The following is a 15,000-nucleotide window of genomic DNA, read 5'->3' as shown; positions in this document are numbered from 1 at the left end:
ACTGAAATCTATCAGTAAATGACATCATTCTTAAAGAATCGGTTTGAACATAAAAGACGAAATGGTTAGTCCATTTATCTTTTTCTAAAGTGATTGAATCAATCTTTTAAAAGGGGCTCACTACGAAGCCACATGCCGCTGATAATTCTTTTAAGACAACGCAAACCCTTCTCGAACACAGAAACTCCCAACAGCCAGGAATCACAAAAGAAATTGCCTATTTGCCTTCAAACTTCAGAACTCGCAACAAGGCAAATGGAAAAAAATCAGTAGCATTCTGAATATGAATATAACCAGGACTATGAGGCTGCGCAGGATAAAAAAACAATTGCAGTTGGAAATGTCTCTTTAAACCTTAAAAATCTTTGTAGATAACAGGACGAAACACCGCATTTGGTTGTGTCTGTGTAGTTAAGATCTTAACATCGAAGGCAAAATATCTTCTTCATTAAAGACGATCGACTAACTTTAATATGGAGGTTGATACTGTTTCGTAATGAAACAACAGTGATCTATATCGGCAACACAGCAAAATGTGTTTCAACTTCTCCATTCAGATATTATATTTCTTAGGCGAAACAAACAATTCAAAACGAAGCCTGTACATGTATTAGAAAAAAACAAGGATTATATATGCAGTGAAGCATTTTGATTTTTCTTTTATCCTACCTTGTCACCTTATCCTTGAGATTCGAGCTCTCCTTCCCGAGCGCGAGTGGTAAAGACTTGTTGGCAGAATTCACAACGGGTGAGTTAAATTTAAAAGATCCCGTTTTTTGCACTAACCGCTTATAGTCCTCAAAGAATCAATCGGTATCTTGATATGCGACGGAATAAATACTATTTCCAGTAAAAGGAAACAATTTGTCCAGATGTTCAGTACTGAATTGACATTGCTACAGGTCTTTGTCCCCGAGATATAAAAACATTAAAGGCTTTCATCTTTACTATCGGATTGACGTAATTCACGTTTTTACGGAGATGAAGGAACAATCAAAGGCTCTAGATTTTAGCCTTCAAAATTTCCTCTTGTTTCAGCTAGTCGCAAGATAATTATTTTCAAAAGTAGTTAACGTTCGAGCGCTCTGAACGGATACAGCAGGGCTGGGCTACCAAAATTACGGTTAGTTTTAGCGGCGAAGGTTGCTTTGAAATTGGTTTTTGGTTTAATTTTATTTTTGTTTTTCAATAAATATCATTGAGCAAAAGTGAAAAGACGGGAAATTACTATCGTTCATCATACATACATGTGCATTTATAAACAATTATTGGATGAAGAATAAGCCTTCGGCTTCGGCTTCGGTTGATAACACTAACCCGGAGACCTTGATTATTCCGGATATCACAAAAACCGAATCTAATCATTGTTTTATTATAGATTGTTTTGAAGAAAATAACGACAAACGCATTATCGCAGCGATCACAGTTTATTTTCAAACATTTTCAATCACAAAAAGTTTAGTTAAAGAAAACGTTACACTTGTGAAAAGTGAACTGCTTTGAGACTTGCGAGTGAGAAGACAAATTCACATCCCTCATGATATAGGCAACTCAGCGAGCATAAGGCACAAGGGACAATATCCGGGGCTTATCAAATCAGCCAAGACCACCTCTTGGTAAAAGTATACTCAAGTGAATTTAAAATGCATGATGGCGCAACACTTGCTGCTAGGATTTGGTTTTATCAACGGAGTTGATAGTGTAAATTGGCCACCGTACAGATATTCTAAAAGCTGACGTTGTCCCCGGGGGGGAATAGCTTTCACGGCTAACGGTTATGTTTTTTTCGTCACGGTTAACAAAACAAGTCCCAAACATGGAAAACAAAGAAACGTCTCTCGTTGAAAATGAAACAATTTTTTTTTGCTTTTTGGGGTACACTGTGTTTTTTAGTAGGGTCTTAGTGTACATATTGAATAGAATAAGACATCGGTCATCAGAATGGAACTTACACTTTTGTCAGTACCTCCAACTTTGGGCAAGAGAGGATGAGGTGATAGAACGTATCCCCATACATGGGCAAATGATCGCAGCTATTCTTAGAGAGGCATCTGATTGGCCAGTTGTAATGACGTAATGAGAAGTTAGATATGCGGGGCGTTGGGAACGAGAACTTAAAATAGCTTTGCTAAACTAAAAAAATATTTTAAAAAACTATGATGGGGCATGGGGATTCGTTCTCTTACCTCATCCGCTCTTGCTGGGGGTTATTTGGGACTTGTTTTGTCGTGTCAGACAATCCTAGCGGGACCGAATGTCAAAGAGAAGAGCAAAGGAGGTAAAATGGTGTCGAGTGCACTGAAGTCTCTAAATATTTCGAAATACTCCCTATTCCACTTTTCAAACTAAAAAAATCACGTTAAATGCTTTTACTTTTTTTCACTGCTAACGGTTATTTTTTATTTATTTTCACGCCCAACGAATTAACCCCATTGAGATCCCCGCATAGGCATGTCCCGTTGCATTGCGCTGCATGATTTTAAAAGAAAAGGCTCCGAAACCGTGTTTAACTAGGCATTTTCAAAGAAGAGGCTACGGGTAGCCTTCACTTTGTTCCGAAGGATTTTTAGCCGATTTCCTTTTAAGTTCACAATATTTTAGTGTTAATTTTTCTGATACAATTTCAATTCCGTAGTCCGAAGTCCAAACTCCACATTCCCTGGCAAAACCATAGGGTTAAATGAGATCGTGGAATAGTTTTTCACATTTAAAACTGTTGTTAATGGCATTGATTCCAAAACCAGTAAACGGATGCTTTACATGTTTCTACGATGGTAACTTTACGAAATAGGTCCGCAATGCGTACTTGTGTGGGATTTCATTCAAATAAACGTTGATGATTAGCAATACAGTAAATGTAAAACATTTTGTTATGTTATAGTGATAAATGTCGAGTAAAGATTCCGTAGAATCCCAAACTGCAGACGAGAAAACGGTTAGGGGAGAAACATGTTTGCACTTCTAGTTCCAAGGAAATTGGGGGTGCTTACCAGTTGTCAGAATTAACCGGTTGGGATGACCGGTGAATAATGGTTTTCCAAAATCAGCAAACCAGCCCAACGAGATGGCGCTTACTATTTGCAATTGGTTTCGGCTGATTAGAGACTGGAAACTGGAAAATTTAGCAAACGGTAAGGAAATTTCCACTGTTCCGTTCGGAATGGAAAAAGAGGACTACCCCTGTTTTAACATTAACAGTAAATGTGCAAAATTTTGACAGGAAGTTTGAAAGCACTAGTTTTTGAACTTGTGAATCTACAGAAACTGGCGACGTCACGCAACGTGTCAACAAATCGTAGTTAAAAGAGGGAACCTCAAATTGCTAATCGTAAATCTACAGGATAATACTGGATTTTGTCATTAAGTTATATGTGTCCGTGAAACTTCGGTTGTTGGTAGCAATAAACGGAAGTTGAAAGTAATGAAATCATTCAAGTATAAATTTTCTCTCGACAGTTGCGGTTTCTCAGGTAGTCTCCCCATCTAAGAAGAGTTACTTACAGGAAACAGTTGAAAGTATTTTTAACTGGTCTCCGGAAAACCGCCTCCAATTGAATCCAACAAAGTGTAAGCAACTTGTCACGAGCTTTAAGAAATCGTCTCCGTCTTACGATCAAGTTAAACTGGATGGTATAGAGTTTGAGAGGGTCTTTACTGCTAAAGTTCTTGGGCAGTAACGATACGGCATGACTTAAAATGGAGCGATCGTGTGGAAAACATCACAACTAAAGCAGCCAAACGCCTTTATCTTCTGAGACAGATGAGGAGAGCTAGTATCAGTACCGACGATCTTGTAAAACTTTACTGCAGTGCGATTAGACCCGTTTTCGAGTATGCCTGTCAAGTTTTCCATCGTCGTTTTACTTGGTTATTTATCAGACGAATTGAACGCATTCAACGGTGTGCATTGCGAACAGTTTTTCCGGACTGCTTTGGAAAAATCTGGTATCCTATTGTTATCTGATAGACGCCAATTTTTATGTTCAGAACTTTTTAATAGTATAATTAATTAATTATAATAATTAATTAATAGTATAATTAATTAAAGACAAAATTAATTAAAGAGAAAAGCACATGACCTTGAAGCGTGTAACTTGAAACTCCTTTCCTTGGAACAAAGCTGAGGATTTTAGGACAACAAGTTATGCCCAAATATGGACAAAAAGAAGATGGATGCTGCACGCGCGGGAAAATGCACGAGCTAAGTTACATCCACATAAGGAAATTTTAAAACTGTGAACCAGAGTTAAACGCTTCATTGTCATGAGCTTCTGTTAAAGATAATAATCATAAACTGGCCAAATTGCTGCCATCTAGGCCAACACATAATAGGCAGCTAAGACACAACTGAGTAACTTTTTCAAAAACCACTTCGCAAAACGGATAGATTCAAAAACATGTTCATTATTACTCACGTTTTTTTTGTCTTAGATTGCTCAACAGATCTTAAGACCGTAGACTTTGATGTTTCATATTGACATTTGTTATAGTAAGCAGTCGTAATAATTTTATATTTGTAAATAGTTTTACTAGTTTTATGCATATATATGTAATTATTCTAGGCACGTAATTCAGTCGGAAGACTGCAAGGTGTTATATGTCAATAAAATCTTTTTCTATCTATCTATCTATCTATCTATCTATCTATCTATCTATCTATCTATCTATCTATCATCAACTATTCAATGTACGATCTCACTTAACCATACGGTTGGGTCACGGAATATGGCCTTTAGACTTCGGACTTCGGACTACGGAATTGAACTGTATATTGACCAAGATATTGTAACATAAATAAAATGTGAACCGGGAGAGTATTAACCCGGTAAGATGTGTTACCGACGCATGCCATAACCGGATATTGCGTGCAACAAAAACACAAAAACTCGTTTCTAGTCACGTACACAATTCCTTAATTAATAACTATTTTCCGCTTAGTTTTTCGTGGTCTTGTGGGCATTGCAAACGTACGCCTCTTAATGAGGAGATACCAAGTTCGATGACTTAGTGCTGATAAATGAGAAAATAAATCGTACGCATACACAGGAAAATCGCGACCCAAAATCAGAGCCGAATCCTATCTGTTCGAAGAACAAAGTAATAAAACCGCTCTAAAATGGAAATACAAAGAAGTAGTACTTCCAAAAAGCAGCACTTCCTCCTATGAATGGAATTGGAAATCTTAGTGGAGACGTCGCATTAAATCGAAGTACTACGACAACTCTAATGAAAACACTATGCATCTCATTTGAAGTTCATTAAACTTTTGTAACAAACAATATTGAGCACTACATTATGCCTCGTTTCTTATTGTTTCCGCTTTATAGCATTCCAGATATCATCTGTGATACCAGATTTGCTAGTAAACTCAAACGTTTTAGAGTGCAAATATCACCCAATTCTAGAAAATCGTCTTTCAAGTTTGCTGGATCCAAGATTTGGGAATCTGTGCCCCTGAGACTAAGCGTCTGTCATTTATTTCATTTAAAAAAGAATGGAAATGCGGTCTTTTGATTAATCAAAGTTGAGTTTTCTGCTGGCTTGATGCTGAGTAAAATTATCTCACCCCCTCTTGCTTTTAAACTTCATCTTACTTTACTTTACTTGCCCTAGTACTTAATTAACAATTAGACCCGTAGCCCGCAAGGGCTACGAGCCGGGTCAATAGCCCATGGCGAAGCCGAATTGGGCTATTTCCGAGGGAGACACTTCTCCAAATCTGTTGTTTTCAGCCATTTTGCCGGAACAAAACTTAACACTAGGCTACTAGGCGCCGAATTTTTTTTTGACACACCGACACTTGGCGCACTGCTTTCCAAAACCTCGGTTCTTCGCTCATAACCGGGATTTGGCGAGCCAATCAGAAAGCTAGAAATGCAATAACCAGGGGCTAACTAGTGGACTAATGCAAATCCTGCATTTTGATTGGATACGCTACTAGATGACTATTACTTTACTTGCCCTACTTAATTAACAATCAGCCCCTTCGCCCTCAAGGGCCACGGGGCAATACAGCAACTTTTCGACAATGTCATCCCGGAAGTTACAAAGAAAGCCACAAACTTCAGCATAAGTGCGTGACATATTCAGTGGTACGACACTGTGAAGTTTTAAGATTACGTAACAGCAACATAAATGTTTACCTTAATGTTTAAATCGTGAAGTATGTACTAAAAACAGTTATTCCATTCGTGCTTATTGGTTATGAGGTGCTTATAGCCAACTCGGCGCTTACGCGCCTCATTAGCGATTTATCACCTCATATCTAGAGAAATGATAAAAGTAAATACTCCAGTACTTAATTAATTAATAATCTTTTAGCCATGTATATTTTGTTGTTTGTAATTGTTAGTTATTTGGAAATTGTGGTCGATATACTATTAATTGTATAAGACTCCAAATAAAACATGTCTGTCTGTCAAACATAAAACATGTCTATCCACCCGAGAAGGGGTGGGAGGGAGGGGGGGGGGGGACTTCCATAATTCGTCGGAAATTTTGAAAAGAACCCCTAAGAGGTACCAAGATCCCGTCTTGTGGGCGTGGCATGAAATTTCTTTCACCCCTTAGAGGTACCAAATTATGGGTTTTAATTTGACAAAATTAAACATTAGTTAATTGTCAAATGTCTCCTGTCATAATTTTTCGGCTCAGTACCCTAAAAGGTACCGCTAAAGCACCCGCTGTGGACCTTTTGAGGCTGAACACCCTAAGAGGTACCAAAACCGCTTTTTTAACCCCTAAAAAGTACGACGAACACTCTCGTCCTTTTAAAATGGGATCTCCCGCCCCCCCTTCCCCCCCGGGGGGCTACGCCGAATTACGACGCATGATCGGTGTACCGATCTGTATCTTCACTATCTTATACCGAAAACATCTTATGGTTTTCGTTTCTGCACACTGCAATAGATCGTTTGAAGGACTGCACATACGTCCAGGATTGACCACACTGACCCTATAAATTAGATGCACACCCAATTTTGACATCAATCACGAACTGTGTCTTCAAGTCTAAGGAATTGCTAGCTATTTCCAACAGTAAGGTAAAGGCAAAGGTTAGAAATATATTTAGGTTAGGGTAAATGTACCGGCTTATCTTTACTTGAGGGCGTCATTTGGAGCACGCTAAGTGACGTCAATTGTCTGTATTCTGAGACACGGGTGATGAAGAGCAATTGGACGCTTATTGAATTCCGCGTGCATCTCGTTAGATGTCGCCTCGTCTCGTCGGTTCCTTTCTAATTTCGTGAGTGATCAGTCGCTTTGCTACAAAAGTTGATTACCTTATCAGGTTTGCTGGGTCAAAGTTGTTTCTTATCCAGGAGGCTGTGAGTATCTAACAACTGAACATTGTAACGCAATCTTTCATTTTTTTAGTCACGCTGATTTGACAGTTCAAAGTTCGCAACGCTTCGTTGCGAAGAATCATATTTCAATTTCCATTCACGTGGTCAAACTCGACTCCGGCTAGATACTTACCGCTTTTCTTAAGAAAAGAGGCGACTGACTCTGTTTCTCACGAACAACAGTGATACCTTAAACAAGCAAGCTTAAGCTGGAGAAACATGAGATCTTGGACTGATTTGCATGACGAAGGTGCTACCACACCGGCTAGTGGCGATGCAAACAGCGACAAAGCCGCTACTATAAATTCTTCAGTCAACGCTTTCCAGCCGGCGGGTTTTTTAAAATCCTATGCTTCACAGTTTCCCCAATCGGCATCTAAGAGGTTGGTATCGTATATGCGTTTATAAAATCATGGAACCTTTACTTTGTTTGGCTTGTTTTCGAGGGGGCATCGTAATGCTTGCCTCGAGGTCACCGAAGCATGCCATCGCGCCCATCGTGTTTTTCAAAAATTTACGGTGAAGTTGCTGTCTCTTGAAGTAAGAATTCGCATTATCTAGAAAACATCGTGATAATTTACCGAAAACAACAAAGATCAGGTCAGTAAAAACAATACTGGCTCAGTGAATCGATAGTTTTCAACTTGAAACGCAGCTAATTGTGGCACCGCGTGCGGTTGGGTCAAGCCGTAAACTTGCGTTTTACGTGAGATAAGCGTATTGATTCCTCAATCGTATCGCAGAGGTTTCGCTGAACTAGAAGTGGAATTTAGTATCAACTCTCAAATACAGATGCTTCCGAAACACTGCATTCAAATCGACGAACGCCTCAAATAAATTACAGATCATGCATCGACGCGGTTGACAGCGTCAGTACAAAAGGTCATATCAGGGTGTCAAACTGCGCCACGAAGAAACAGCAAGTATTTCTCGAAACACCGTACCTTACCGATTGACCCTCATTCAAAGTATTTACTCTTTACTAGCACTAACATTTCAGCCATTTCAGACATTTCACATTTGTTTGTAGTTCTGAGATTTGCATTTTGAGTCACTGCCATCATTTTCTCGTCACTTGGTTCGTGCATAACGAGGAAAGTCGATTTGGATCACCAAACGCATCGATTGTGTTTAGAAATTGAGCGCTGCTTTTGTTACTTTAGGCTTTCTTTGGGGCTATTTCGACGTTCTCGCTGTGACTAACTTTAGAAGGTATCGAGCTGAGAAGTTCATTGACCCGACGTGTATTTTTAGCAACATCTTAACGTCACCGTTATAACTGATAGTTTCTGACAAAAATTCTGATGTATTCTGGTCAGTAGTCGATATACTATCGCATTTGCTTGGGAAATATCAAGACAGACGAAATTGTTTTCGTTAGTTTCGAACTTAACTGGAATGTCCGGTTTAGAGCTCGTGTTTCACGAATGGCTGATTATGCGTCGTTAATTTTCATTTTGATAGAACATCGACCCATCAAACGTAAATATTTTTTTCTGTGGTGGCCAACGCAAGACTGAACATGCCTATAAATGACCAAACAGTCAGCTTGGTGAAAACGCGTTTTATTTTTCTTTAAAATTCCACAGCTCGCTGGATGACCTCTTATTAATTGCATTTCACACCCAACCGCAGCGGAAGTAGTGACGTGTCGCGTCGCTGTTCATCTTTATGTCAAGTGCGTGAGCAAATCAAAATTTTCATTCGATGAAATTTCGCCTTGAGCTTCGATCGGGATAACTTTGCGAAGTGTTATAATTGAGTTCCACAAAAGCACGAAAAGCTTAATCCAAAGTGCTTCGAGCCAGAACGCGTTACCAAGGCAAATAAACAATATAATAAAAGGATAAGAGATTGACGGGGTTTCATCGTTGGCATTCTAAACATTCGCCTCTGTTAGACACACAAAAAAACGTTGTCGTCTGACCCTCTCAATCAGTGTATTCATGCCAGGGATGCGTCCCGCCCCTTGCCGACAGTTGTCGCGCTGAAAATTACGCATCTTCCGTTAGCGTGATATCACTCAATGGTTTGGTTCTTGACGAAGCCAAGATTTATCCACAAACGGGAAATCGAATGTTTAATAGCCGATATGGTGGATTGGTTTCGTTTCGTTTGCAATCCATGACACTCCTTTATCGACGTAAACCGTCACCCATGTTGGACGAGTAAACGAAGAAAAAGCATCCACATGTTGGGGAAGAAAAGGTTTGTTAAAAATAGAACTCAATGTTACGTTTCAGTGAATCAATATGGCGGCTAAGACCTGGAGAGCGCTTTGGCAAGTTGCACAATAACCCAGCTTTTTCTGCTTTCTTTTTTTCGGTGTTCTTAAAGAAACCAGACGAAGGGAGTGTTTTCTTAAGAAAACACAGTTTAGAAAGTGCTGAAGACGAAGAAGTGTGCTCAAAACATCTGGTTTATTGTGAACTTATAAATCGGTTTTTATACAAACCTTTGGGACTTTTTAATATGTAGTATCCAAAACGCGGGGTCGGAGTCGGGGTTCTATTCAGAACTGACAACATGCTGAGCAGTGTCCAAGCAGAAAAGAGACAAAGGTCACGACTTCTTTGACCAATCGGGTCAACTATAAAACCCCCTGCATGATAACCGCTTCAGTTTACCGACGAAAATTCAGGTTTGCTTTAAAGTGTCTATATGGTCTGCGGGGTTTTTCTGGTTTTGGTAACTTTATGAAGCGCAGATAACTGCCTGGATTGTTTTTTTTTTTTTGGCATTCTGGCCAGTTTTCGCCATGAAATCTCCGTTTAAAAGTCCCGCTTGAGGCACGCCCCTCACAGATGGCGGAGGACTTGGGGATTGGTGTGGTGATGACGTCACTGGGCAAGTTAATGTCAGTAATGACAGCAACACAATCCATCCTCTTCCTTGAATTTACGATTATCGTTAATTCTTAATTTGCTCTGAATTTACTATTATCGTTAATTCAGAAGACTGAAAGCTTGATATGGATTATGGGAAGTGGTCATATATATTTTTAAAAGAGAACCCAAGTGTATGGAAGTAGGACTCGAACCTGGGAATGTTCATTATTAACCCGTCACCTAACCACTTGACGACCGCACCGCTAGCTGCTCAGGAACAATATTTTAAACACCATTTGATAATGCTGTGTTATCAAACGACAACAAACAATATTCACGATTTCCAAACTTCACGACTAAGCTAAACATTTTAAATCCAAGCTTAGGCTTAAATTATTAACCTAGCCTAGGCCTAATATTTTTTTCAGCAGCGATATTCTTTGGCAGACTTTAAAAAATGTTTTTTTGAAAACGGGTTGTATTGATCTTCAGTGGTGAAGCGGAAAGAAGCGGTTCCTATGGAGTAGATGCTCCAGGTTCTAATCCAATCCACGGATGTGATTTTTTTTAATTTCCTTATTTTCTCTGCTACCACAAGTCCTGGGACACAGTGTCCTAAATTAACGATAATAGTAAATTGAAAGCAAATTAAGAATTAACGATAATCGTTAATTTAGAGAAGAGATCATGTTGAGCAACAAATGCTGCAAGTGAAAGGTCCAGTGATGCAAGGCTCGATCACCTGATGGCCCTTCATGTCCACAGGCACAGGACTGACAAAACAAACCATGTCAATCCCAGCAACGAGTTTGTGGGGCAATTTCGAGACCCGAAAACAATTGTTTGGGAGATTTACAGCGAACGACCTGCCCCGAAAGTCGTCTTTCCTGTCAAAGGCAACTCAAACAGATCAGCTGGGAAAAGACCTGGGTCCTGCAAGTGATAAATTGATCCCCAAATACCGGGCAAGTTGGATACTGAATTACGGCTGCTATCTGCAGAGTGTGAAGTGCAAACTGCTGCTGAATGAGTGCGGTTTCGTTTAACTACCGTTATCTATATATGGCACGGTACTCGAAGGCATTACTTCTGTCGATTGTAGAACAATTAATCTTGTCTACGAAGTTGTTCAATTTTATGTAATGTTTACAAAACGAGCAACAGTGTTTTATCGAGGTTTAAAAACACGAGGCGTAGCCGAGTGTTTTTAGACCCGATAAAACACGTGCTGCGAGTTTTTTGAACGGCTTCAAAAATATTCCACAAAGAGCGTGTCCCTCTTGTTCAAATTGTGATGGTGAATATTAGCATACAAGAAAAACAAGCTATGCCTTTTTAGTATTCTTTATATAAAGAATACTAACGAGGAGTGTTTTATCAGGATCAGGATATAAAGCTCTTACACGTGACGTTTTATAGGTGTTTTGATAGGTCATGAATTATTAATGAGTTCTTGAACGGGTATTAGCAGCCTCTTTCAGTTGAATACATTTTAGAAAGTCGTTTTAGGATGGCTGTCTTGAACGGATTGGTATTTGCACTGATTTATTTGGCTAAAGCTACAACCATCTTTATGACCATGTCTGCACTGCAACAAGGTCTTATTAATGAAGTTTTGCCGACGTTGCCGTTACTGCCAATGTTCCAAATTTCAATGACTATTCGGACCACTCAGTTCAGGAACCACGAAAGGGAATGGGGCCGGCCGGAGGCGCCTCAGCCCCCACGCTTTTTGGTCACACTTTAGGCGCTCGCTCAGCCAAGTTTACCCCCTTCCCCCACTGGCACTGTCTTGGTACATTTTCATGCATCGGTTCTCTTTGTTGTGTGTGAACCCGTAAATTGATATCGAGAGCACGAGACTAAGGCTTTATTACACTGTTCATTTTCCTTTCTGGCGTTGTGGTTGCCTTAAGAAATTACGTTGCTGCTCACCTTTTCCTTTCTTATCTTTCGTTTTGATTGCAGTTCAAAGTGCGCTCTGGACAGTCCAGCTTGGGAAGAAGTCACTAAACGATATCAGGACATTATAGAAAGAGAAAACAAACTCCTCCGTTCGTTTCCCCTCTACCATGGGGGCCAGATGCCACCACTGGCTGCTTGTGCACCACAGGCCAAGAAGGCGTTATCCATTCCTAGAGGCGACGAAAATAAAGAAGAGCGCTCATTGCTTCCCACTGTGAAGGGGACACATGCTTGTGAGGTTGCAAGGGAGGATATTTGTGATGTTGTTTCCGAAACAATAGAAGATAAGTGCCTCCCCAAGATCTTGGAAGTGTTTAGCTTGAATTCTTCAAAACCAAACAATGCGGTAATTGAAAGCCGTAAGAGAAAGAACCCACAAGGCTTGACTCATGATTACATCAACGAAATAACGTCAACAGATGTGGCCGAAGATGTCAAATTGACTACCTCTAAGCGATCTTGTGCCGTACCTTGTGATTTTATAGACCTCACGATGGACGATGACGACGAAGCAAGCTACAGCTTTAGTGAAACGTCGGTGAACACTGCTGCTCAGGCAGTATGCGTGAATGGTAACATGCACAGCGAGCAGGGACAATCCAAGCAGTCCGCCCAAGATAAAGGGCTTGAATCTCGTAGCACAAAGTGTAAAGTACCCAAACGTCAACCGGTCAATGAGCAGAAAAGGAACTTTACTTCAACTAACACTGAACTAAAAGAGCTGCGCAATGCCAAGAGTACCTTTGATGCAGGTCGCACTAAAAGCGAAGTTGTCATCGACAAAGATAACAACGAGTGCCTTGGTGAAGATAACAAGTGCGAAAAGGAGGTGGACGACACAAACCGTGGTCCTGACTCTACTGGCGATTGCAAAAATGTCAGTTATCAGTACCGGGGCGTTGATAACGAAAGCAAACCTTTACGACTGAAAAATCGAGAGAGTAAGATAACAGATCTTAAAGCGTTGCTAGCAAGGCAAGAAGAAGAACTTGCTAGACTTAAAACAGTAGCAAAGTACAAAGCCGTTACAGGTGACAACAAGAAAAAAGCATCAAGGGATACGGAACTGAAGGATAATTTGAAGATTGAATTTAATAACGATAAAGTGGAAACAACTATTGCACCCGTTAATCTAGAAGATATCTGCCAGCACGTGTTGAAGTCCTTCGACATTTTCAATGCGCGACAGCGGAAGGGAAAAGAAATCTCGGGTGACACAGATCCAAGTGATGTCAAGAAAATAATTGGTTCCAGTCTTCACGGCCACGTAAGCGAGCAAGATAACTTCCTATCCCAACTGGGTTTGAGGAGAAAGATATCGGGATTGAGTTGAATAACGTCTTCCAGTTCATTTAAACGGCTTGAACAACGTAGGCAAGTATTCTTTCGGATGTTAAAGCGTTTAATGGGTTGCTTTATCATGATTTAAAATGCATATTCGGCGCATGTTTTCACTTGAAAGTCTGGAATCCTTTCCTTTGGAACGTTCAACTGTAGACTAAGGATTTTATGAGAAGCAATTTCGGCTGGCGTTAGTTGTCCTAGTTTCATATTAAGTGAAGCTATGATCCTCGCAATTACGAATGCAATTTAAGCAATTGTGTAGAGAAGCCTCACAAAATGGAGGAATTCATTTGAAGTCCTGAATTTTTCACGCCTCTCTAACTAATTGCTTAAATTGCATTCATAACAGCGGGGATCATAGCTTCACTTGATTTCACATCCGCAGTTCAATGTGACTCATTTCATATATCATTTTGTTCAGTTTCATATAATAGCCAAGCTATGTTCTTTGAATAACGCGTCAATAAATCGGTACTTTGTCCAGACTGTATAACAAAGGAAAAAGTGTTTTAATGGAAAAAAGAACGATGAGAGTGTATGATAATCACTTACTTGAAGGATAGGAACAGGCAAGCCGATCGCACTTTTATCCCCAGGGGGCTTTACAGAAGTGCCAATCGAGTTTGGCCTCTCAAAATGAAGAAGAGTCGTGGTTTTGTTTTGGAATACACTCTTTGCTTTCTCGATAAGCCAATGAAAAAAATATGACGTCATGGGTACCTCTGAAAGACAGAGATAAAAGCTATTGTTTGGATTACAGCGCTGTTTTGTCTTGAACCAAATACCTCAATTTCCATGGTAGTGAAAGTCGTATATGAATAGTTACACAAACTGTTAAAGGCACAAATGGTGGCTTTCCATGTCTTGACTGCTTCGACATTGCTAGAGATTGCTTATGTGGCGATTTGCCTTCCTTTGGAATCGGGGATAATGCTAATCATTTTCGCTCAAAAAGGTTGCGGTATCTCCGAATTACGCAATTTGTATGCTTTGATTAGCCTCTGTTTTCGGGCATATATTACCAATTCAGCTCATTTCAGTTTAGTTTATTTACACTTCATGACATTGTACAGATTGGAACTGTAACTATGTAAGATGAAAGCTAACATTAATGTTTACAGGTGGGAAGCGTGCGATGGTCAAAGGAGCATAGCGTACCACCGCATTCACGGATTGAAACTGAAGGACGAAATGAATGAATGCAATGGCTAGGCTGAGAGAATTAAATTATATATACAAACGGCACTTACATTGGGGAATTTACCAGAGTTCTTTTGTATTGTTTCTTGACTTGATTGTAAATAGCGAAGACTTTTCATATTAATAGGAATCCCCCCTCCCACATTTTAATAATGACAACTGAAATTGAATGTATGTTTGACATATTTTGTTCTCACATTAGGTCTCTAAAATTAAGATTAGGCTCTGATCTCCATTCTTATGGAATTCGGTTAAAACACAGCCGCGCCGATCACGACTCCAAACCAAGAATCTAGTCTTCTAACCGCACCTTAATT

The 15,000-nt window shown here is 39.8% G+C and overlaps 1 protein-coding gene across 4 annotated transcripts in view; it reads left to right on the top strand.

Moving 5' to 3' along the window:
* The first annotated feature begins 7,456 nt into the window (after positions 1-7,456).
* Positions 7,457-15,000, top strand: part of LOC138015388 (uncharacterized) — an 11,350-nt gene continuing 3,806 nt past the window's right edge. The window contains exons 1-3 of one of the 4 annotated variants that reach the window (XM_068862409.1): positions 7,457-7,729; positions 12,143-13,513; positions 14,605-14,727. In XM_068862409.1, coding sequence (XP_068718510.1) covers positions 7,566-7,729; positions 12,143-13,472 — 1,494 coding nt within the window. In that variant the 5' untranslated portion in view covers positions 7,457-7,565 and the 3' untranslated portion in view covers positions 13,473-13,513; positions 14,605-14,727. Of the gene's footprint in view, positions 7,730-9,292; positions 9,555-12,142; positions 14,728-15,000 lie in introns of those variants that run through there. The other 3 variants (XM_068862408.1, XM_068862407.1, XM_068862410.1) reach the window with 3 other exon arrangements.

Source organism: Montipora capricornis, chromosome 9 (genome assembly GCF_036669925.1).
Source record: "Montipora capricornis isolate CH-2021 chromosome 9, ASM3666992v2, whole genome shotgun sequence".
In the NCBI taxonomy this organism is placed as follows: Eukaryota; Metazoa; Cnidaria; class Anthozoa; order Scleractinia; family Acroporidae; genus Montipora; species Montipora capricornis.
The sequence above is the reverse complement of the archived record's forward strand: the minus strand, read 5'-3'. Positions and strand labels throughout refer to the sequence as shown.